Consider the following 24,193-nt stretch of genomic DNA (forward strand, 5'->3'; position numbering starts at 1 on the left):
TCCCTTATCTTCAATGGGATTCGGGGGCAAGGGGCTGTTCTCTTCCATTATGTTACTTGTAACGACCGATGTCCCTTTTATGGGGCCGCTGGGATGCCACAGGGGACAGTATTGCCAAGGAGGTAGCCAGGAAGGGGACCTGGATGCAAGGCTTAATTTGCAAGATTCACACCAGTGCATTTAGTTTAGTTGTTGGTACATAACTCTAGACCAAGGAGAAAATGGTCGTACATAGAAACTTGAATGCCAGTTTCCTTCCCGAGTATGGAACCTCAAAAATAAAAATGGAGTGAGGGAGCCAATGGCATTACTGCTAGGTTACTGTGGGAAAAAATATTTTTTTATTCATTCACATCCAGCATGACAGAGGAATTTGCTCTTCAAATGGCTGTCACTCTAAAAGGTACTTACAGGCATGGCAGAGTTCACAGTGCAGTTGTACACACAGGATCTAAGGGACGAGTGCATCAAACAGCCGTCGAATATTTGCAGTGAATCTTTTACCTTTTCATGAAAGTCTTCCACAGATTTGTTAGCGCTTATGAAGTACAAGTAATCAGAATACAGCCTAGAAAAAGTGTGAATATATTAGTATCATACAAGGGCATAAACTGAGTGACTGACCCTCATCAGAATACTAAAACACACCATTTTACAAAACCTAGTCTTCTTTTTCCATGTTATTGCCTTTCTTTAACATGGAAAGATCTCAAGGAATTCCAGTGACTTCTTTTGGAACACTAATTGCTTCTATGGTCACAATAATTAGTTAAGTGGTTTCAGGAATGGAATGGTAAACTTCCTAGATATTCAAATAATAACCTTGATTTAAAAGCATTAGGAAAGTTAGTTATTGCCTACATTTGACATTGTCAATGTGCTCCAGTCATTTTTTAAAGCTCTGATAGCATTTTGTGGACTCAGAATATGAGTCTCCAAACTATTAAAAGTATATAGAGGCACTGGAGCAAGTGCAAAACAGATTTACTAGGATGATACCAGATATGAGAGGTTATACCTATCAGGAAAGATTGAATAGGGCTCTTTGCTCTAGAAAAAAGACTGAGGGGTGACCTGATAGAGATCTTTAAGATTATGAAAGGGTAGACGTAGAGAAGATGTTTCCACTTGCGGAGGAGACCAGAACTAGGGGCCATAAACATAAGATAGTCACTAATAGATCCTTTCAGGAATTCAGGAAAATCATCTTCACCCAGAGAGTGGTAAGAATGTGGAACTCACCACCACAAGGAGTAGTTGAGGCAGCTAGCATAGATGCATTTGAGGGGATAGACACATGATAAACACATGAGGGGGAGGGCAATAGAAGGATATGTTGATAGGTTTAGATGAAGAAAAGTGGGAGGTGGCTCACATGGTGCATAAACTCCGGTATGGAACAGGTGGGCCGAATGGCCTGTTTCTGTGCTGTATCTTCTTTGTAATGCGAAATAACAATGAAGTTTCACTATTAATATCCCCATTAAAACTATATTACAACTAACTACCATCAGCATCCTTTTTTCTATCTTTGCTGGTTGCTTGAAAGAACTCAAATAGAAGAACTGGATGTGCTGAAAATTTGGGAGGAACTTATCGTGGAGGGGTGCTGATTCTGGTAGCATGATGGAACTGAACTAACAGAGGTACATAGCTGAACAAGAGGACTGCTGAAAGACCTAATGTAAATGTACCTTAATTAATCTCGATTCTAATCCATCACACTATCAGACTCAGTTCACCGAGATCATCAGCACTCTTTGTTTTAAACAAAAAGCTTGAGGAAAAAGGTTAATAGAAAGAATAGAATGAAAAGGATTTAAAAATTAGTCATAATCCTTTATAACTGTTTGATTGATTTTAATGGCCAAGATTTGAGCCTATGCCCTTATGTTCCCTTGCCCACTCAAATTTTTTTTTTTTAAAACTCATCACTTTTAGCAAGTAAACATATAAAGCAAAGAAATCAAACGGCAGACACAAGTAGTGGGAAATTCTCACTATATCCCCGCAACATTGACAGTTCTACACTGAAATGTATGTGTGCACGCACACAGTTAGGGGGACCTAAGCCCATTACATCAGGAGAGCATAGCCATTTATAATGAAAATTGGTTGACCCTCAGATGTCAGGTGACAGAAGAGCAGTCATGAATAACACAGGCCTCAGTTAGTTGGAGCAGTGTAAGAGGAAGAAAACAGCAGGAGGAAAAATAACAGAGGGAAGAGAAATCATAGGATTACCCTGTAGGAATTACTATATCCAGGGGGAGATAAATCATAGGATTACCCAGCAAGAATTACTATATCCAAGGGGAGATAAATCATAGGATTACCCAGCAAGAATTACTATATCCAAGGGGAGATAAACCATAGGATTACCCAGCAAGAATTACTATATCCAAGGGGAGATAAACCATAGGATTACCCTGCAAGAATTACTATATCCAAGTGTGAAACATGAAGTAGTCAATGGAAGGAGAACCATAAATTGAGAAAGGAATCTGTGGTGGAGAGTAAAAATAATGTGCTGCACGGTCAAAATTTGCTAGTGGAGGCAAAGGTAGCATTGGAACTTAAGGGATTTACTCTATCCCAAACGAACACACACTGCCTGGCCATTGCCAGCATATGTGGATCAGTTTTTGACTATGTTCTTCTCCTAACCCATAAAGGGCAAGGCCAATGAGCTACAGCAGATTCCTGGGCACTTCTGCTTCAGTTAGGTGCTGTATTACATTCAAATCATGACCTCAGAATCCAGCAAGACTCAAGGAAGTTCAAGAAAGACAACCCATGCAACCTCCTGGGTGTCATCTGGATTGGGAGATATATCCCATCAATCCAGTCCAAATCAAAGACGTTCTAACTATAGAAGATGGGCTATCTCCCATCCCTGCTCCCGACTCACATCATAAATTGACCTAAATCGGGCCAGTAGCTCACCAGTTCTTCATTGCCAATGTAATTGACAACTTCGTTTCCAAAATATGTGTTTTTTAATTCTTTGTCCTCTCAGGTCAATGTCTTCAAAAGCACTATTTTGTGGGACTGGATGCAGCAATGCATTAGCATTTGGACTTCTCTGAGACATAGATTCATATCTAGCTCAGAATGATGACTGCCTGTGTTTTGAAACTTCAAATGATTTTTAGTATACACCCATTAACAGCTCAACTCCAAAAAAAGCAATAAAGACTGGGATGGGAAATTGAAAACGCACAGGGAAAGTACAACCGGAGCACTCTTCTGAGGGAAAGATTAAGGCTATTGTAGCTGAGCTGAAGAAACTTTACATTTAGCCACGTCATATCTGACCTGGTAGTGCGTGATGCTGACAATTGGTGGCCAAAGTAGTCAAAGTATTCCAAAAAGCCGGCAGTGATATCTTCAACTTGGTGAGCACAAACATTCACCAAACCATTTAAAGTTAATACCAGTAAAGAAAAGCCACGCACAATTTTCAATTAGTGGTTATTCCACTTTAATGAGTCACAAGAGCACAATAATGTAAATTTAGAAGACATTTTGTAACTGGTGATGTAAAAAATGTGAGGAACTTTCAGGACATTATAAATTACAATATCACTACAGAAATACTGGACTTACAATTATAGGTGGAGCAATTATGCTTCCTTTTAAAAATGAAATAATATTGAGTTAATAAACTATTTATTTTTAGTGAAAGTCTCACCATGATAGCCCATTTTAAAAATCAAATAACTGTACTTGTAGTTGCAAAGAATTAGAATGTACATTCTTGCCCTTTTGTTACTGTGTCTAACCCCATCAATAATTTTGAATACTGATGGCACTGGCTTGAAATCAATAGTCAGTGTATCTGTATGAGAGATATTGAATTTTCAGTAGAGTTGTTCCTTTGTTACGTTAATGGCATTGGCATGGGAGAGGTGCATGACATAATTTTGCCTCACTTACATTGGCCAAGTTGTGCTGACCACAAATAGTGGCTCCAGCTTCCTCTGAAACCTGCAGTACCATTGTGCGTCACAAAAATACCATCAAGTTTTTGGCTGCCATGTTGACTGTAGTTGAAATATTAGAGCTGGCACAGCATTATTTCAGTGCCAAGCCACCGACTTGGATGACTCTCAGAGGCAACTAGCACAGGTGTGCCAGTTTTAGATTTAGTGGTTACACACCATCAATTCCATGCCAAATTCCTACCACAGTACTGGCATCAATTCAGTGCAAAATCCATAACAGGCTATTAAATCTAAAGTGCTTCAGCAATAATTGCCATAACCTTCCAAAATATTTAGGCTTGTTCACTGTTCCAAGCTACTACCAATGATTCCATTTCTCCAGATGCCCCTGACTTTTTCTAGGGTAGAATTCCACAGGTACCTTGCCCAAGTGGCCATTCTTTATCAGCGAACCTGGACAGCTGGGGTCGATAGACTGGGGAGCTTAATAGCAGAGCTCAGTACAGCCTTCATGCAACACCCACACACCTAGCAGGATTCACAAGACTGCAATAAGATGCATCAACTCTGGCTGATTTTGCCTTCCCCACCTTCAAAACTTTTAGGTCCACTATAATATTCCCCAACACTGCCCTGGCTGAGATCAGTTAGCTTAGCATAGACCATGAATCAGACTTCGGGGCCTTTCTGGGCAGTAGGGTTCAGTGCTACACCTACATGCTGCATTTATCGATTAAACCTTCCGAATCCCAGCACTTCTAGTTTAAGCAACAACAAACTGAAACAAAAATAATGTTAATGTTTATCATAGTCTTTTCTACAGTCTACGCCTGAGAAGCCCATCATTTTTTTTTTGGAACTATCCAGTAATTTGAATTAAACAATGTACATAACACAAAAGTGTGAATTTAGTTCAAAAAAATTGTAAAACGTTAATAAGAGTAGACGGTAACTTTTCTTTTTAGTAAGTTTTATTACTGAGAATCTATGAGAAAATTTTCTACGATTCTTTTTTTCCAATTATTTAAGCCAAATTCTCAGTTACAGGAAAGTTGAATCACACATTTATTTGAAATGGAAATGTCAGAGCAGCGGAAACATTATACAGCGTGGAAACTCAGTACTCAGAGTTTATAACAGTCATTAATGCACGATTGCCGCTCTTTGCGAGAACTCAAGTTTCCTTACTGTTTGGCAAAACGAACACAGCACGACAAAGAAAGACTACAGACTAACCTCTCAACCGGGTCCCTCAGCATAACAATAAGTTTAGCAGCTGGCAGAACTGCATGAAGGAAGTCCTGAATTAAATATGGTGGTTCACTATTAGCAGTGCGACCATAGAAATTCTGCCAAGCATTATTATCCCACATTGTGGAAGCACTTGCCTCACCTATAAAGAGATAAAATGAAATGTTTAAAAAAAAATTAAGAATGGAAGTAACTAAGGTTCGCTTCCCATGAACGATGAGAAGCAAAAAGAGGAAAGATACAAATTGAAAAGCCCTGGTGAAAATACTTGACTGGGTAACATATGCAATGTACATTTTCTCTATTTTCATGCGCACATTTGAACTGTGTCCATGGTAATTAAAATGCCCTATACTTTCCCCTCCTTTTTTATACAAATGCACCTGTGATGTCTGCATGACAGTGTGAAAAAGGAAAGTGCATTGGCAGAATGGTTTGCTCGTGGCTGGTTTTCATATTTTGGCTACAGGCAAGCTTCGTACATAACTAAGTGCTAGCTTTACCTGCATCTTATTTGTTAGCATCTGAAAACTTTATTAAATTGGACTACTGATTCCTCTCATTATGGAGAAAAGAGCCCATCATGTGAGAGGCACTGATTTTTTTTGAAACCAAAACAAAGATTCTTTATAAACTTAAATGATAGTAACTCCATGGAGTTAATAATGCAGTCCCAGCCGTGTGGTGCCAGCACACTGGGTACTGGTCATGTCAAAATAAGTTGTATTTGCATCAAAATAAGCTGCATTTGCACAATAATCTATCAGCACATTTAAAATATTTTCATGGCACCCCCAGTACTTAGTGCGATAGGAGCGCCATGGTGTTTCAGACCTGGAATGTTAGATGGTAGCAGGAATGGAAGGTTTGCTGGCCACCCATATATTTTTTTGTAATGTGGTGGGATATGAAGACCCCACTGAAGAATTAATCATCGCAGGCCCCCTGAAAGTGGGTAACAAAGTAATGGTGGCCAGACCAAGAAGGAGGGGGCCACACTAGAGCAAAATTTAAATTATTAATGAGAGCTTCCTCTGAAGTACCTGTTGGAACGGGTGCTCAGCAGCTGAACGCTGCTTGGACACTCTGGCTGCATTACGGGGAGGGTCCCCTAATGTGCTTTCTGTGGGGGGGGGTGCGCCTTAATGAACCTTACACATATTTTGTGAGCAGATGCCCAGCACTCTATTTGCTGGCCAGCCATTTTGTTGAACACTGGATATATGGTTAATGATTAGGCCCCAGTAGCACAGCATTTTAGACATTACTGCATTATTGGTCGCCATGTCTATTCCCCTCCTTATTGCCACTGACTGAGTGCTCAATGGCGTGCCCAATGGACCTTGATACCCAAAGAGTAAATTTTGCGATGGGACATGTGCCGCATGTATGCTTATTATATAAGGACTTCCCTTCCATGCCACTTGTTGACTTCTAAGTGCAATAATAAAAATCTATCTCCTTATCTGAAACCATGTCAAAATAATCTTGTAAAGTTTCTTTCTGACATGGCAGGTGTGACAATTAATCAACTATAAAAGCAGTGGGTTATTTTTATTCGGAGAAATAGATTAGTTATAGTTATATGTTCACTTTGCCCATTAGATGTTTGCTGTAACATTTCTTTAACAAAGTTAAAAATGAGATTAGAACATTTAACAATGTTTTAAAGGATTCACTCCTAAGCTACTCGAGTGTTTCGTATCCTATGCTAGAATCATTTCTATTACAACTGCCAGAAGCAGGGTTGAAGTTCATAACGATACCACATGAAAGCAATTTTTAAAAATGGAAAAGATTAGGAGCTTAACTCTCAGGTAACAGACCAGGCAGGGCACATGGGCAAATGGGATATAGCTGCGTCCTAACAACAGTCTCTGGATCTGGCTGCAATACCAAATGTGGAAAGGTGTAGCACATTCTATAGTGAGACACATTGAGTAGGAGGAGCAAAATAAAAGGGGTTCTGCTCAGACAAACATTTAAAACAATTCAGGGACATACCAATATAATCTGAGTTGCTAGACATTCTAGCATCTGACATTGAGCTGTAATTGAAGGAAATACAAATCTTTGTTTGTACAGAATTCTAGCATTTGCAGGTTTTGAGCAGGAGCACACCACAGCTCTAACATACTGTGCCAGAATGTTGTGATGCAGTTCACGTACACATTTCTCCATTAAACCTCACCTCTGCCATGAAAGTAAGCATAGCCAGAGGCCTGACAATGAGTCACCTCCCTGCTCTCTTGGTTTGAATATGGTGCAAAGTCAGGGAAACAAAAGAGGGGAAAGGGAACAAAATGTACTTTAAAAAATCAAGTACAGACAAATGAAATTTTGACAGCTGCTTTTATTTACAATTACTTTCATGTGGTAATCCAGTAAAAGATCAGTTGCAGCAGAATCAAGGCTTTCACGCTACAAGCCAAGACTGAATTGTTCTTGTAAATTATCAGATTTTCCACCAGTGAGTATAAAATTGAAACTGTGTCTGAATAAATGATCAATTTAGAAAACAAATTTCCATAAATAAGATGCTCATTAATTGACACCAACTATACTATGACAAGTACATAACATGCTTTTTAGGAGCTCAAATAATCTTTTTAATAAAGTGTGGGTGCATTAATTATCTTACCAATAACCATGTTGCTGTTAATTTGTTGTTCAGCAGATGAATTGGCTATCTGACTCTGAATCTGATGTGCTGCCAGATCAAACAGATCCAGATAATCTTCAACTAGATATCGGTCATGGAACCCATTCCAGGGCTGAATAATCCCTGCAAACAAAAGCATGCCTCAGTCGAGAAATCATAACACACCAGACAATTTTAAATTGACCTTCTCTTCTCATTAAAGTGGTTCTCTACTCCATTAATGTTAAATTTCGAGATTACTCACTTAAAATTCTGTCAAGTGTCCTGAATTGTGTTGTACTACTATAGAGAAATCCAGCAGGCAGCATTGCATTTTTAAGCACTAGTTGCTCCTGTTTCACCTGACTAATACATTGGAATAAAATGACAGACTAAGAATTGCTTATGCTCCATAGTGGTGATATACAGTCAGGGTAGAGCATGTGGTTACGCTACTGGACAAGCAACCCAGAGTTTGCGAGCTCAAACCCCACCATGGCAAGTTGTGAAATTTAATTCGATAGATCTGGGTAACTTTTGAGCTAGCGCCATAAAATATTATCAAAGCTGCCGTTCAGTCATAAAAACTCAACTGGTTCACTAATGTCCTTTAGGGAAGGGAACCTATCGTACTTGCCTGGTCCGACCTATTTGTGACTGCAATCCTGCAATTTGTGGTTGACCTGAAGTGGCCTACCAAGTCATTCAGTTGTGAACAATCACTGCAGGACACAATCATAAGAACAATATTGAATGGCCTAACGACCTGGGCATTAGATCAGGACAATGCTCAGGCAATCCCACTTCAGTTAACCCTGCAAAGTTCTCCTCACTAACATGTAGGGACTGGTGTCCAGCTTGACATTGCCATACTAACAGAATCATATCTACCAACCATCATCTTGGATTCCATCATCATCCCTGGGTCTATCCTGTCCCACTAGCAGGACAGACCCACGAGAGATGGCAGCACAGCATGTAGTTGGATGGGCTTGGCTCATGGCTTCAGGACAAACAAGATCAAGAAAATCTGACTACTACATACCACATATCACCTCCATCAACCGATGAATCAGTTCTCATACATGTTAAACACTTCCTTAGAGGAAGTACTGAAGGAAGCAAGAGCACAAAAGGTAATCTGAGTAGAGGATTTCAATGTCCACCACCACGATTAGCTGAGTAGTATCACCACTAACTTAACTGGGCAAGTCCTGAAGGACAGAACTGCCAAACTGGGCCTGCATCAGGAACCAACACAAGGGAGTTATCTACTGGACCTCATTCTGACCAACCTACCTGTCTTAGACATTTCTGTTCACAATAGCATTGATGGGAGTGACCACCGCACAGTCCTTGAGGAAACAGTTTCGCTGATGATTCTACTGTGATCAGCTCCATTGACAACACTGATAACCCATGACAGCCTTCGGAAAGCCTGGGACACCATCAGGCTTGGACTGTCAAGTGGCAGGAAACGTTTACACCACATAAGTATCAGGTAATGACCATCTATAACAAGAAAAGGTGCAATGAGGGTCATCTCCCTGACCTTCAACGGCACCACCATCATGGAGACCCCATCTTGGATGATCCATCTCGGCCTCCTCCCGATTCACTCCACGTGATATCAAGAAACGGCTGAGTGCACTGGATACAGCAAAGGCTATGGGCCCAGACAACATCCCGGCTGTAGTGCTGATGACTTATGCTCCAGAACTAGCTGTGCCTCTAGCCAAACTGTTCCAGTACAGCTACAACACTGGCATCTACCCAACAATGTGGAAAATTGCCCAGGTACATCCTGTCCACAAAAAGGAGGCCAATTACCGCCCCATCAGTCTATTCTCAATCATCAGCAAAGTGATGGAAGGTGTCGTCGACAGTACTATCAAGCGGCACTTACTCACCAATAACCTGCTCACCGATGCTCAGTTTGGGTTCCGCCAGGACCACTCGGCTCCAGACCTCATTACAGCCTTGGTCCAAACATGGACAAAAGAGCTGAATTCTAGAGGTGAGGTGAGAGTGACTGCCCTTGACATCAAGGCAGCATTTGACCAAGTGTAGCACCAAGGAGCCCTAGTAAAATTGACGTCAATCGGAATCAGGGGGAAAACTCTCCAGTGGCTGGAGTCATACCTAGCACAAAGGAAGATGGTAGTGGTTGTTGGAGGCCAATCATCTCAGCCCCAGGGCATTGGTGCAGGAGTTCCTCAGAGCAGTGTCCTAGGCCCAACCATCTTCAGCTGCTTCAATGACCTTCCCTCCATCATAAGGTCAGAAATGGGGATGTACGCTAATGATTGCAAGGTGTTCAGTTCCATTCGCAACCCCTCAGATAATGAAGCAGTCCGTGCCCGCATGCAGCAAGATCTCGACAACATCCAGGCTTGGGCTGATAAGTGGCAAGTAACATTCGCGCCAGACAAGTGCCAGGCAATGACCAACTCCAACAAGGGAGTGTCTAACCAGCGCCCCCCACCATCAACATCCTGGGGGTCACCATTGACCAGAAACTTAACTGGACCAGCCATATAAATACTGTGGCTACAAGAGCAGGTCAGAGGCTGGATATTCTGCGGTGAGTGACTCACCTTCTGACGTCCCAAAACCTTTCCACCATCTACAAGGCACAAGTCAGTAGTGTGATGGAAAACTCTCCACTTGCCTTGATGAGTGCAGCTCCAACAACACTCAAGAAGCTCGACACCATCCAGGACAAAGCAGCTTACTTGATTGGCACCCCATCCACCACCCTAAACATTCACTCCCTTCACTACCAGCGCACTGTGGCTGCAGTGTGTACCATCCACAGGATGCACTGCAGCAACTCACCAAGGCTTCTTCGACATCTCCTCCCAAACCCGCGACCTCTACCACCTATGATGTGGAGATGCCGGTGATGGACTGGGGTTGACAAATGTAAAGAATCTTACAATACCAGGTTATAGTCCAACAATTTTATTTGAAAATCACAAGCTTTCGGAGATTGTCTCCTTCGTCAGGTGAGTGTGGGATTCCTTGAACGTTTTGCATTTATATTCAGTGAACAATACCTGGTGATTACAGATAATCTTTCCAACTGCCCGTTGTCAAGGCAATCAAAGTGTTCAGACAGAGAGGTGTTACCTACAGGACCACCGAATATACAAACGGCCAGAACAAAAGACAGAGAGAGAGAGGGAGAAACATCCCAAAGGAAGAGAAAGACAGAGAATGACCCGTTGTATTAAAAACAGATAACTTTTATTCGCTGGTGGGGTTATGTGTAGTGTGACATGAACCCAAGATCCCGGTTGAGGCCGTCCTCATGGGCGATCGCCAGACAGGAGGGTTCCCTCCCAGTCGGGGAACACTTCAGCAGTCAAGGACATTCAGCCACCGATCTTCGGGTAAGCGTTCTCCAAGGCGGCCTTCGAGACACACGACAACGCAAAATCGTCGAGCAGAAATTGATAGCCAAGTTCCGCACCCATGAGGATGGCCTCAACCGGGATCTTGGGTTCATGTCACGCTACACGTAACCCCACCAGCGAATAAAAGTTATCGGTTTTTAATAAAACGGGTCATTCTCTGTCTTTCTCTTCCTTTCGGATGTTTCTCCCTCTCTCTCTCTCTCTCTGTCTTTTGTTCTGGCCATTTGTATATTCGGTGGTCCTGTAGGTAACACCTCCCTGTCTGAACTCTTTGATTGCCTTGACAACGGGCAGTTGGAAAGATTATCTGTAATCACCAGGTATTGTTCTCTGAATATAAATACGAAACGTTCAAGGAATCCCACACTCACCTGACGAAGGAGACAATCTCCGAAAGCTTGTGATTTTCAAATAAAATTGTTGGACTATAACCTGGTGTTGTAAGATTCTTTACATTACTCTACCACCTAGAAGGACAAGAGCAGCAGGCACATGGGAACAACGTTACCTGCACGTTCCCCTCCAAGTCACACACCATCCCGACTTGGAAATATATCGCCATTCCTTCATCGTCGCTGAGTCAAAATCCTGGAACTCCCTTCCTAACAGCACTGTGGGAGAACCTTCACCACACGGACTGCAGCGGTTCAAGAAGGCAGCTCACCACCACCTTCTCAAGGGCAATTAGGGATGGGCGACAAATGCTGGCCTCGCCAGCGACGCCCGCATCCCATGAACGAAAATAAAAACATCCTGGGGTTCACTGCTAACCAAAAGCTTAATTGGACCAGCCACATTAATAATGCAGCTACAAGAGCAAGGCAGAGGCTGGAAACTCTGATGAGTTGCTCACCTCCTTACCCCTCAAAGCTTCTCGAACATGTACAAGGCTCCAGTCAGGAATGTGATGGAATACTCACCCGAGTGCAGCTGCAACAACAGCTTGACACCATCCAGGACAAAGCAGTCCACTTGATCAGAGTCCCTGTCACTGGACTCAGTATGTACCCCTTCACCATCGGTGCATTGTGGCTGCAGTAGGTACTCACAATGCTTACTTCAACAATGCCTCCCTCCCTTGTGACATTTACCATTGAGAAAGACAAGACCAGTAAGATCATGGAAACACCATAACCTGCAAGCTCTCCTCCAAATCACACACCATCCTGACTTGGACATGTATCACCATTCCTTTATCATGGTTGGTTCAAGATCCTAGAATTCTCTACCATTGTGGGAGCACCATCAGCACAAGGACATCACAGTTCACAAAGGCCCATTACCAACTTCTCAGGGTAATTTGAGATGGGCAATAAATGCAGCCTTGCCAGTTTTGCCCACATCCAGATCTCAAATATTAAAAAATGCAGCTTCAAGAGTCTTGGAAACGATGATGGCTTTCTGCATGTGTTAGACACAAAACTGTCCAAAAAAAAAAACAAATCTTGCAAGCGTTCTACCGCAGGTAGCAGTCTTGAAGGTCTATAACTGTCTCTATTCCTCTTCTATCTGATGGCCAATGTCTCATTCCTAGACTTCTTGCAAGCTCTGGGTTGTCTTTTGATTTTGAAAGAGTGGAGATGGCTTTGTAGAGATCTGTTGAGGAGTAGAGCTACAGTTCTGATGGGGGAGGGGGAGAAGGGGCAGGATCAGCTGTTCAAATGGGAACTTTGCAGGTTGGTCAGGTATTTAAATAAGTGGCAGCAATATTGGTCATGTTGGAGGGGCCAACATTTATCTGCCAGCTGTTGGAAGGAGATAATCTGACCCCTTGAAGATATCTTAGTGATATCTTGTTTATGTTGCTTTGTATGTTCAGTTGCTGTGAAATAAAACAGCTTAACGATTCATATTTGGCCTCATCGTACCATGTGTTTTGTAGTTCCACCTTAAAAGAGATCAAAGAAGCACACATGCAAAAGGCAGAAATATCCAGTCCAGATCACAAGGGGTTACTGTTATTACACTATCATATTGTTAAATATTGAGAGTATGGGCACACTAAATCTCAGATGCTTAGACTGCTCACAGGAGTTACTGGCACTGTTGTACCTGAGAAAATTTCTATGGCAAGACCCTAAACTTTTAACAGGCTAATTACAGATAAGTTCAAACATAAATGCATCCAATAATAATTAATAATATTACAGTCAGATAAGTGTAGATAAACTGGAGTGTGTTGCTGAATTTACCCCATCAGACAGTAGTGAAATCGTACCATAATAACCAGGTTATGTCCTAACTGAATTGCTGTCAGTTATTTTAAGACACAATGCTGTGCCTATACTTGACTGCCAAACGTTAAAACCCTTTTAGCCACTCAGGAATCAAGGCATATATCCAAATCTGGCTCAAACACAAAATGTCAAAAATAATAAAGCATTTTTCCAGCTAAATATACAATAAGCCATTGTATCCAATTTTCAAGTATTCAACAGGAGAACCAGAGAAAAAAAAACTTTTAAAGAAATACTCCGAAAAGATTCTCTGAAAAAACATTCTCTGAAGAAATCTCAGTCTGTCAGAATTCCTCAAAGCATGAAATTAGCTGACAGGCTATCACATCAGGTGATATCATGAAGGTACAACTCTACCATCCAGACCACCTCTACTTTAGTAAATACATCCAAGAAGAGGGAAAATGCAGTCCTCCAACATAGATGGTATCATTTTTGGCGACCTAGAAAACTATCAAAAGCTGACCAACAGCTTCAAAAAAAGCTGACAATTCAAAAACAACCTTGAATATAAAACTATGACATGTGAGAAGAAGTAATCACACTGGAAATGCAGTGGGACATTAGCACGTATTCCTTCACTTTTAGAGAAAAAAAAAGTACATCAAAGTTTGAAGGGAGACACAAATGTTGAAGGCACAAGATTCATTTTCTAGAGGGGTCAGGCATGACGCCCACAAAACTTAGATTTTTGTTACTTTATATGGTGGATTTTCTAATTGTGATTGAAAAAAATTACAATACCATTCAAAAAAGTAGAGACATTTGCTCAATGTTATAATGAAGTATTCTATTTGCCATTTGAGAATTTTTTTTCATACTTTAAAGCTTCTTTTTCTCTAATCTATTACTGTTGGAAAGTCTACAGCATGCTTTCCTGGGACATTTGAATGTTTAAATGAAAAATAAAGCATTCTGGTTGGTTTTAACTACAAATCTAGCAATTGAGATGTCATCAAAGAAGGTGGTAAAATAAACTCTCATTTAGATTTTCAACAGGCCAATCAAATGACGCTTCCTCCTTCACAGAGGAGCTCTCTCCTTCCAACCTCCTACAGTTCACAAACATTTCAGACGACTACTTCACAGCAACATTGTCCTCCCTTCAAATCTCTCCCCAGGTCACAAAAACATTCTCTTCCCCTTCAGCTAGCGGCACTCTTCTCTCACTCTCTCCCCATAATGCTCGTTTGAACCTAGCATTCCAACCCATCTTCCTTTCCCACTGACAAACTGACATTTCTCTTCTCCATCCCCGCACCCGCCCCCCCCCCCAACTCCAGCTGGGGCTCATCTCCTCTGCCAGTTTATGTTGGCACTCTCCCCCTCCCATTCATCGAGATTCTTCTTTCCCTCCAGCGTCACCAGTTCATGCTACCGCTCTCATTCTCATCTACCTCCTCAGTTAACACTGGAACTCTCTTCCTCAGTACTGCTCCCAGTTTCTCTCCTCTCCTGAATCATTGCCAGTCCAGGCTTCTACCACTTGTTGTGCACTCAGACCACTTACAAGAATGACTGGCACCATTGAGCCAGAGGAGATATCTACAGCAGACCTGAATTTGTAACAGTTGCATTTTTTTTTAATAAAAGAAACTGCTGTCATTATAGAGGCCGTCAATATACTCCATGACTTTGTGTCAGGTGCTGTTCATGGGTATTTGTCTATGATGTTGGAAATTCTCCACAGTGACCAAATTTAGAAATTAGGGGCCAATACAATTTATAAAACACTTAATAATTTGACATGAAACCATTTTACAATTCCAGCTCTGCAACTCATTGGGATGGTTAACATTTTGTGGCCCCAACAGTAAATATCAGTTAAAAATAGTTAGCCCAGTTCTACATTTAGCTGCATTCTGTGTAGCTGCTGAACATGAAGTATGCAGCACATTCCTGTTACCAGCACAAGAATAGGATTATAATTTAAGATGTATTTATAGGATTTAATATTTACAGACTCACAAAACCAAATGATAAACAAACTTGTGACAAATTATTAAAATATCCTGTTTTTGGAGCTTTAAATGTAGTAGTTGTGGTAATTAAGGGAGTGGCTGCAAAGTATTGCCAGTTCCAGCAGATGACTAAATTATCTAAATTAAAGACCATAGAATAACATCCCACAGCTTGTACATCCATATTTAAATTGTAAATATAGAATAATAGATAGGTTGAGATCTGCAATAAGACAATAATGCAAAAGGCTCCGATTATGCCAAACTGTGCAAATGGCTCAGAAGATTTTTTTTTGTTTCTTTCCTCTCTATCTCCTCCCCCCACCCCGCCCTAGACTCCTGGTCTAGCATGACCAACAAAACTTGTAGCCAACCCACTCCCAGGTCTCTTCCAATGTTGCTCTGAGTTGACCATCACATACAAAATGTCTGGAGGAAAACCTCCTTCTGGCCTGGCCATCATTCAGTGCCTCTTTATAATAGGAAACTAACCTGCTGTGGAGCCACACACTGGTGCTTCAAGACTATTGCACTTCCTTGTGTTCTTCAATATGTGGAAGTTGTGGACTTTAAGATGACTTTAGAAGTAATAATTGCAACATTACAAAAACCATTATCATAGAAAGGTTACAGCACGGAAGGAGGCCATTCGGCCCATCGAGTCCGCGCCGGCTCTATGCAAGAGCAATCGAGCTAGACCCACTCCCCCGCCCTATCTCCATAGCCCTGCAAATTTTTTCCTTTCAAGTACTTATCCAGTTCCCTTTTGAAGGCCATGATTGAATCTGCCTCCACCACCCCCTCGGGCAGTGCATTCCAGATCCTAACCACTCACTGTGTAAAAAAGGTTTTTCCTCATGTCACCTTTGGTTCTTTTGCCAATCAATCACCTTAAATCTATGTCCTCTGGTTCTCGACCTTCCGCCAATGGGAACAGTTGCTCTCTATCTATTCTGTCTAAACCCTACATGATTTTGAATACCTCTATCAAATCTCGCAACCTTCTCTGTTACAAGGAGAACAACCTCAACTTCTCCAGTCTATCCACGTAACTAAAGTCCCTCATCCCTGGAATCATTCTGGTAAATCTCTTCTGCACCCTATCTAAGGCCTTCATATTTTTCCTAAAGTGCAGTGCCCAGAACTGGACACAATACTCCAGTTGTGGCCGAACCAGTGTTTTATAAAGGTTCATCATGATTTCCATACTTTTGTGCTCTATGCCTCTATATATAAAGCCCAGGATCCCGTATGCTTTTTTAACCGCTTTCTCAACCTGCCCTGCCATCTTCAACGATTTGTGCACATTTACCCCCAGATCTCTCTGTTCCTGTACCACTTTTTGAGTTCTGCCCTCTAATTTATATTGCCTCTCCTCGTTCTTCCTACCGAAATGTATCACTTTGCATTTTTCTGCTTTAAATTTCATCTGCCACGTGTTCGCTCATGCTACCAGCCTGTCTACATCCTCTTGAAGTCTATCACTATCCTCCTCACCATTTACTACCCTTCCAAGTTTTGTGTCATCTGCAAATTTTGAAATTGTACACCCAAGTCATTAATATATATATCAAGAAAAGCAGTGGTCCCAGCACCAACCCCTGGGGAACACCAATGTACACCTCCCTCCAGTCCGAAAAACAACTATTCACCACTACTCTCTGTTTCCTGTCACTTAGCTAAATCTGTATCCATGTTGCTACTGCCCCCTTTATTCCATGGGCCACAATCTTGATGATAAGCCTACCATGCGGCACTTTATCAAACGCCTTTTGAAAGTTCATATATACCACATCAACTTCATTGCCCTCATCTAATCTCTGTTGCCTCATCAAAAAACTCTATCAAGTTAGTTAAACACGATTTGTCTTTAACAAATCTGTGCTGGCTTTCCCTAATCAATCCGCACTCGTCCAAGTGACCATTAATTCTGTCCCGGATTATCATTTCTAAAAGTTTCCCCACCACTGAGGTTAAACTGACTGGCCTATAGTTGCTGGGTTCATCCTTACACCCTTTTTTGAACAAGGGTGTAACATTTGCAATTCTCTAGTCCTCTGGCACCACCCCCGTATCTACGGACGTTTGGATGATCATGGCCAGTACCTCCGCAATTTCCACCCTTACTTCCCTGAGCAACCTAGGGTGCATCCCGTCCGGACCGGGTGACTTATCTACTTTAAGTACAGCTAGCCTTTCTAGTACCTCTTCTATCAATTTTTAGCCCATCCAGTATCTCAACTATACCTTCCTTTATGAGTCTCTGGCAGCATCTTCTTCCTTGGTAACGACAGATGCAATGGTACTCATTTAGTACTTTGTCTTATGAGGTAAACAAACAAATGCTACTCTATCATGACTGGTAGAAGGGTGTAACAGTTTTTCTTTATAGTGAAATACTATGTCAGGCTACTTATTATCTTGCACACACTAATCAGCATTATTCCAAATAATTTGACAGTGCCTTTGGTATATTTGACAGTTTGAAAACAACTTTTTGAAATGTGACATATATTTTTAAAACTGGAAATGAATTCTCTTCTTTCATTACTCAGCTATATGGACAGCCCGGAACATGCCTTACCCGGTGTTGATTTTTTTTTACTGTAACTGTGTCCTTTCATTCACAAAACTGTGGTGCAATATTAGTCCTGACAGTTCTTCATATACTTGTAATCCAAATGACGATGCCAACTTTAACAAGTAGGCTCCATTACTGTAACCTCTGTTCATGATTTTTTAGCTATACAGTGGGAGTAAGCAACAATTCTGCCACTTACCAAATCTTTTTCTTGTCCACCAGTGAGGTTCTTTGACTATGGAAAAGCTCACTTCAGGATGCAGCCTGAGTCTGTTATACAGATCTGTAGTCCCACACTTTGGCTGTCCTATAATGTAGAAATAAGGAAGACAGCGTAGGCGGTAGTGTTCGTCACCACGGCGTTGCAAGTGTTTCCAAATTACCTTTTTCAAGTAATCAAATATAGTTTGGAAATGCTTTGTGTGTAAAAAATATGCATTATTCTTGTAAGGATCCGTGGATGCAGTCCCTGTGTATCTTGTATACCAACAATGGTTCTTCACATTTTGAAGAAACTTTCTTGGAATGACAGAAAATATCTGTAATGTAAAAATAACAAAATATTAAAGGAATCCAATACCTAGTTTTGATTCTAAAACCATTTTGACCACACATTACATGATATTTAATTGCACAATTTTATTTACAGAATGGTTGAATTAATCTTGTGATTTAATGTCGTATGGCACATTGACTGTCATCTTGAAACCTTGTAAAACATTTGTAAACAAAAAAAAAACTTAGATATTACCCAATACTCTGTTCAGTATGATCTTTGCAGCTACAATTATAAAGAATTTAACATTGTTCTTTCTGCCCACTTCCAAAAGGTTTTTCGTATCTTTTAACATCACATATGCTGGATTGTAGAAAGCTTAAATAAGCAGAGTGTCATGTGTAATAATCTTGAGTACAAACTTTGATTAAAGTGATGAGAATGCAAATGCAGGCTTTTTCTTTAGTAAATATAATTTAGACAGCTGTAACGTTTGAGAATTTCTGAAACAAAACTTCCACAAATACATATGCCATCAAGGAACAATCCACTCATCGGGTTCAGCTGAAGGCTAGCTGTGCTGTCAAAACTCAAAATTCTATACTCAAATTCTTTACAGCAGCCTAACCGTCCAGCTGCAGACAAACACACTGGGGTCATTCTGACTTTGTGTGATCGTGTAAAATGGGCGATAGCAAATCGGCACTCATTTATGTTTCTCCTTATTTTTACTTCAATGGAAATAAAAATCTGCAGCAATGTAAAACGGGCTGCCGATTTGCTATCATCCATTTTACATTATCGCACAGTCAAAATTACCCCCAATGTCCCTTTCAAGCAGCAGAGTGGCTCGGTGGCAGCACTCTCACCTACAAGTCAGAATATTTGTGGGTCCAAATTTCACTTCAGAATGTAATCACAATTTTTGTTTGTCTTGGTTTTAGGTCAACATTAAGGATCTCATGGAACCAGTTGAACAGCAGAGAATGCATCAATATCCTGGCCAACATTCCTTTATCAAATAATACTACCCAAAGAAGACAGATTAACTGGTCATTTGTCTCAATGCCATTTGTGGGTCTTTGCTGTACGTAAAATACTGCCAAATTTACCCACACAACAGCAGCAACTGCACAAAATAATTCATTCAATGTGAAGTGCTTTGGGACATTTCTGGGAGATGTAATTTCACTATTAAAGAAAGGAAGAGCTTCCATTTATAAAGAATTCTATAACCCTCTCCATAATTCGTTTGTAGACCTCCATGAAATATATGAATCCACCTATGGTTCTGCTGAAATCTCTAGAGAAGTATGGCATCTCTTGGCAACTGATTTACATAATATATAATGCTAAAAGCTTAGTGTTTTGGGATATTCTCAATGGATTGATGTGAAAACTAAGTTACACTTTACATCATCTCAGTTTAAAGCATATTTACTTTTATAAATCTCAAGATACATAATATGTAAACTGAAAGAATGGTTTTCAAATTCTGTGTATACAAATTACATAATCTTCATTGACGGTTACAGCAATAAGTATAGACTGAGACAAACAAATACTCCCATCAGATACTATTCTGTGCAGTTGGGCCGGGATGTTGTCTGTAGAGGACAATGGCCAGGATTGAATAGTGCAGATGTAATGATTGATGGATGGTCTGAAGCTGTGCTCATCATTGGGGGTCATCATGTATTTATGCACAACTTTACTTTGGTGAGATTAAATTGGTGAGGTTGGATCCATAAAATGGTAGATTGTACAAGATCTGTGAAAGAATCAGGATTACGGGCCAGATGGATTTTCTCATTTCTCATGCATTATTACATGGTTATGTAAAGTGAGAAAGACATTGCAAAGCTTTCTAATCCTTTCAGGGCACTGTAGCAATCCTGCACTGACTAAGATTAACTAACGTTGCATACGTCGAAGACTGAACTTGAAACCTTCCTTTATGTCTTAATGCCATAACATACAACACTGAGCCATCGGGGTAGTCAACCAATAATTATATTAATATTCAAATCCAATACTCCAACTTCAATTTGTGCAAGAGGAGACAGCAGTAATCATCCTCTAACTAAATGAATAATCCTCTTCAGTACTAATCAGTAGAACTGAAAACAAAAATCTCTGCCATATTAGGTTCCACACAAGGTAAATGTACTGCACTTCAGTATTTAATGGCGGTTGGTTGGCACACCAGTGAAAGACATTTTTTAACGTCTGGAACAAACAATCTTTAGCACTAACTGTATTCCATTAAAGTGGCTCTAACCTGTTAGCTACATGGGGCAACTTGTAAACCTGGCATGTATGGTATTAGTCTAGACTACAGCCCCGAGAGCAAGATTCTTAAATTACTTGAGTGATGCCATTAAAATAGCATAATTTAATTACTAATAAACATACTAAGTGGAAAATTGTTGTGCACTATATACCTTTAATTTAAAAATAACCCATTAAAAAAGCTGCAAAAATACTGATTATTATGCACTGCAGACTTCATGGAAAACATTACGGGTACATTATAGAAAAATGTATTCCAACTCACATGTGCCTCTTGTTTTACAAGATCATCCCATCGTGGCAGTCTTCTTGGCATGAGCTGAAGTTTGGAATCACTAGTTTCAATAATAAGTTCAGATGTTAAATAATTGGTCCTTTCTAACCAATTAAGTGGCAAGGAGAGCCCATCAGTGTCACTCTCAATTTCTGCAGAGTCCATTTCTGGAAATTCTTCATTATTTGTGGTTGTACTGTACTGGAATGGGGATGGAGTCAACAATAATCTCTGTTGGTCTCTAGTTAAAATATAAGATGCCATTACTAGGCAGAGTATTATTACTCCCAAAAACAGGGTTCCCAGTTTTGCTTTCCAAGCAAAAATATGTCCACTCCACCCAAACCGGCGCTCTGCTTTGACCTCCAGTGTTGCAAGTAAATTCATTGGCTGCTGCTCAGCTTCATAAAATAGTCGAGGCGGTTTTTGAAAGTCTTTGTTAAAAGTAAATGAAGCAAATTTATTTTCTGTAAGATCAGTCCCTGAAAGCATTTTATTTGGTCGTGTACCTTGTAATAGTAAAGCAGAAGTACACAGCAATTGTGTATTAAATAACTACATCTTCAATTGATGTCATTTCTTTTGTCATCCTAGCATTTTAAAAAAGTCAACCTCAGTTGATAAGTGGCTTGGCACAATCTTGCTCTTAAGCCATGAAGACACTTTTCCGTTGTGAGTTAGTGGAGATAGTCAGTCTGCCTTTAAACATACCTACAGAAAGAGAGAAAACATACAATAAATACAAAATGACACTTAACATTATTTCCTTTAGTTATTAGAAAATGCCGGCAAGCCACATATATCCATCTCATAGCATTGCTCACAGCAATCGGATATGTTATGTTATTTTATATGGACAGAAATGTTGTACCATATAATAAACATTATTCTGCTAAGGTGATTACTATGGTCATAAACTACAGGTATTCTGACTCTGCTAAGGCATTTTTTGTTGGTGGGGTAGTTTCTCTACATTCCAAATACCAGATTTCCTTTTTTAAAAAAAAATATAAGTATTGTTGGAATTTACATATAGGCCAATCAACTGGAAGAAATTTACCTAAAATAATTTGCCTCTAATTGTGACACAGAAGTGTGATTCTGGACATGTGATGCAACTATCTCTTTTATTAAAAGATGTGATTGCTAAGCTCAATTAAGAAGCTGCAATAATTTGGTATCTCTTGTATTTTCTATTTGAGCAGCTTCTCTGTACATTGCCTTTGTCACTTAATATTTTATTTTGAAGTTTGACACTTAAAATGTGATTGATACGCATGCCAGTTGCACTGAATTTATGTTATTATTGGCAAAACGTCCCATGTGCTGCTCTCAGCAATTCAAAGGATGCACAGAGGTTTAATAAGAACAGGGACATTATATCATGTTAAATAATGCTTGTAAAATGTTGTGTATCCCATTAGGGATACAAAGTTTGCTTTAAACAACTTTTATTCCAAATGTGGCACAGAAATTTGCAATGTGTAACATCTGAAGTGTAACAAACATTCTAAAAGTATGAGAAAGGAAGTGCACTCAAGTTTTCATAATATTACAGGAGCTAATCTCTTGTGTCACTGTTCTCGTCAGTGGAAGTGCTGTTTGGCAAGGTTATACATTATACCATGTAACACACACTGTATTATCGTGCTGCTAAAGTACAGGTGTGCATCTAATTGTCAAATTGAAGTTAAGCAGACACTGCCTTGAGTTCATTCAGAAGTTAATTGCTATTCAGGATGGATACACCCTGACTCCAGAAAAGTCAATTAAGAAAGTACAGACATTATGGTTCTAGTATGCTGTGTTCTTGCAGAGTTTCTCTGTTGATTCTAAATGTTCTGCTCTTTATGCTCCACTGCCTCCAAGTGTTACATTAAAATTTGCACTAGACAATGGGTGCTTCCCATTTGAAGTGAGAGACATAGTAAATGTATGTGTAAACTTTGAGTGAGTGAGAAAAAAAATCTCTAATTTGTCTATTACCACCTAGATGGCCACAAGGAATACTTAGTGGCTTTAATTAAATATCACACCATGCTCCATGCTCCAGGCCCCAGAATAGCCTAGGAGATATGCTAGTTTTATTTAACAACAGGAATCTATTATGTCATTATCTAAAATCTCTACAAAGTGTAGATTTATTGTTAGCTGATTTCATAACACTTGCAGACATCAAACCAAGCTCAAATTTCATTGTCTAACCATGGTTTTAGTTTACACCAGTGTCCAAGAAAAAAGGCAAAATGTAATATAAACAAAAGGACATACATTTTCTCCTCTCCTCCCCGCACCCCCCCCCCCCAACCATGGCAAAAGCAAGTCACAACAAACTGAAAATACAGCAACAGATATTCAAAGCACAGCAAGTATATCCATTCAGACTCTAACTGTACTAGAAAGTCAGAGTAAAGTGGAGTGAATGTCAACAAATAAAATAACATTAAAATATTGATTTCTGCCGCAAAAAAAATTAAACAGCTTCAAAAATACAAGTAACACAATGTCCATGGGCATTTATAGTTCCAGTGTAACACTTGGAAGATTATGGGTACCTACCTGTAGCATTGAAAGATTGCCTTGGCCTTTGATACTGCTCATCAAAAATATTGTTTTGGAGTCGAGACTAGTTACATTAACAGACGAAAATGATATTTCTATGCCTTAAGAGTTGCCACCTTCCACATGTCCAATTCATGTATACACTTTAAAGAAAACACTTGCATTTAAACTGACTAAGAGGTTGAATTTCAACAAAAAGGCCAGCAGACCAAATGTTTTTCAAAGCTTTGCTTAAAACTCTGCATTAAAACACAATGCAATGTTTGTCCTGCTTCACTGTAGTTTGCAACCTTTAAATCAGCTTACTGTTTTACACAATCTTTGTGTTTAATCAGAACGTTGCAACTGAATTGAAATTATCTGACTCACAATCATTTTTAATCATTCCCCCACAGTGAGACAGATTTTTAAAAAACATCACCTTAGTATGGACTAAAATGTTTCAGCTGTTTGCTGAACAAATGTGTCTCAGTACTATGTCTGACCCAAATCCTTTCACATTGATGCTTGTGTTACATTGCAAAAAGGAGGA

At 40.1% G+C, this 24,193-nt stretch overlaps 1 protein-coding gene across 2 annotated transcripts in view; it reads right to left on the reverse strand.

The window, feature by feature from the left end:
• chst15 (carbohydrate (N-acetylgalactosamine 4-sulfate 6-O) sulfotransferase 15) overlaps positions 1-24,193 on the reverse strand; it is a 74,697-nt gene that overhangs the window by 20,320 nt on the left and 30,184 nt on the right. For both annotated transcript variants that reach the window (XR_010966691.1, XM_068002318.1), the window contains exons 2-6: positions 21,091-21,810; positions 18,237-18,576; positions 7,840-7,983; positions 5,184-5,340; positions 412-568 (exon numbers count right to left, since the gene is read on the reverse strand). Coding sequence is in view for 1 of the 2 variants with exons in the window: in XM_068002318.1 (XP_067858419.1) it covers positions 412-568; positions 5,184-5,340; positions 7,840-7,983; positions 18,237-18,576; positions 21,091-21,591 (1,299 nt within the window). In the remaining variant the exon portion in view is untranslated. The remainder of the gene's footprint in view (positions 1-411; positions 569-5,183; positions 5,341-7,839; positions 7,984-18,236; positions 18,577-21,090; positions 21,811-24,193) is intronic.

This window comes from Heptranchias perlo, chromosome 21 (genome assembly GCF_035084215.1).
Source record: "Heptranchias perlo isolate sHepPer1 chromosome 21, sHepPer1.hap1, whole genome shotgun sequence".
Classification (NCBI taxonomy): Eukaryota; Metazoa; Chordata; class Chondrichthyes; order Hexanchiformes; family Hexanchidae; genus Heptranchias; species Heptranchias perlo.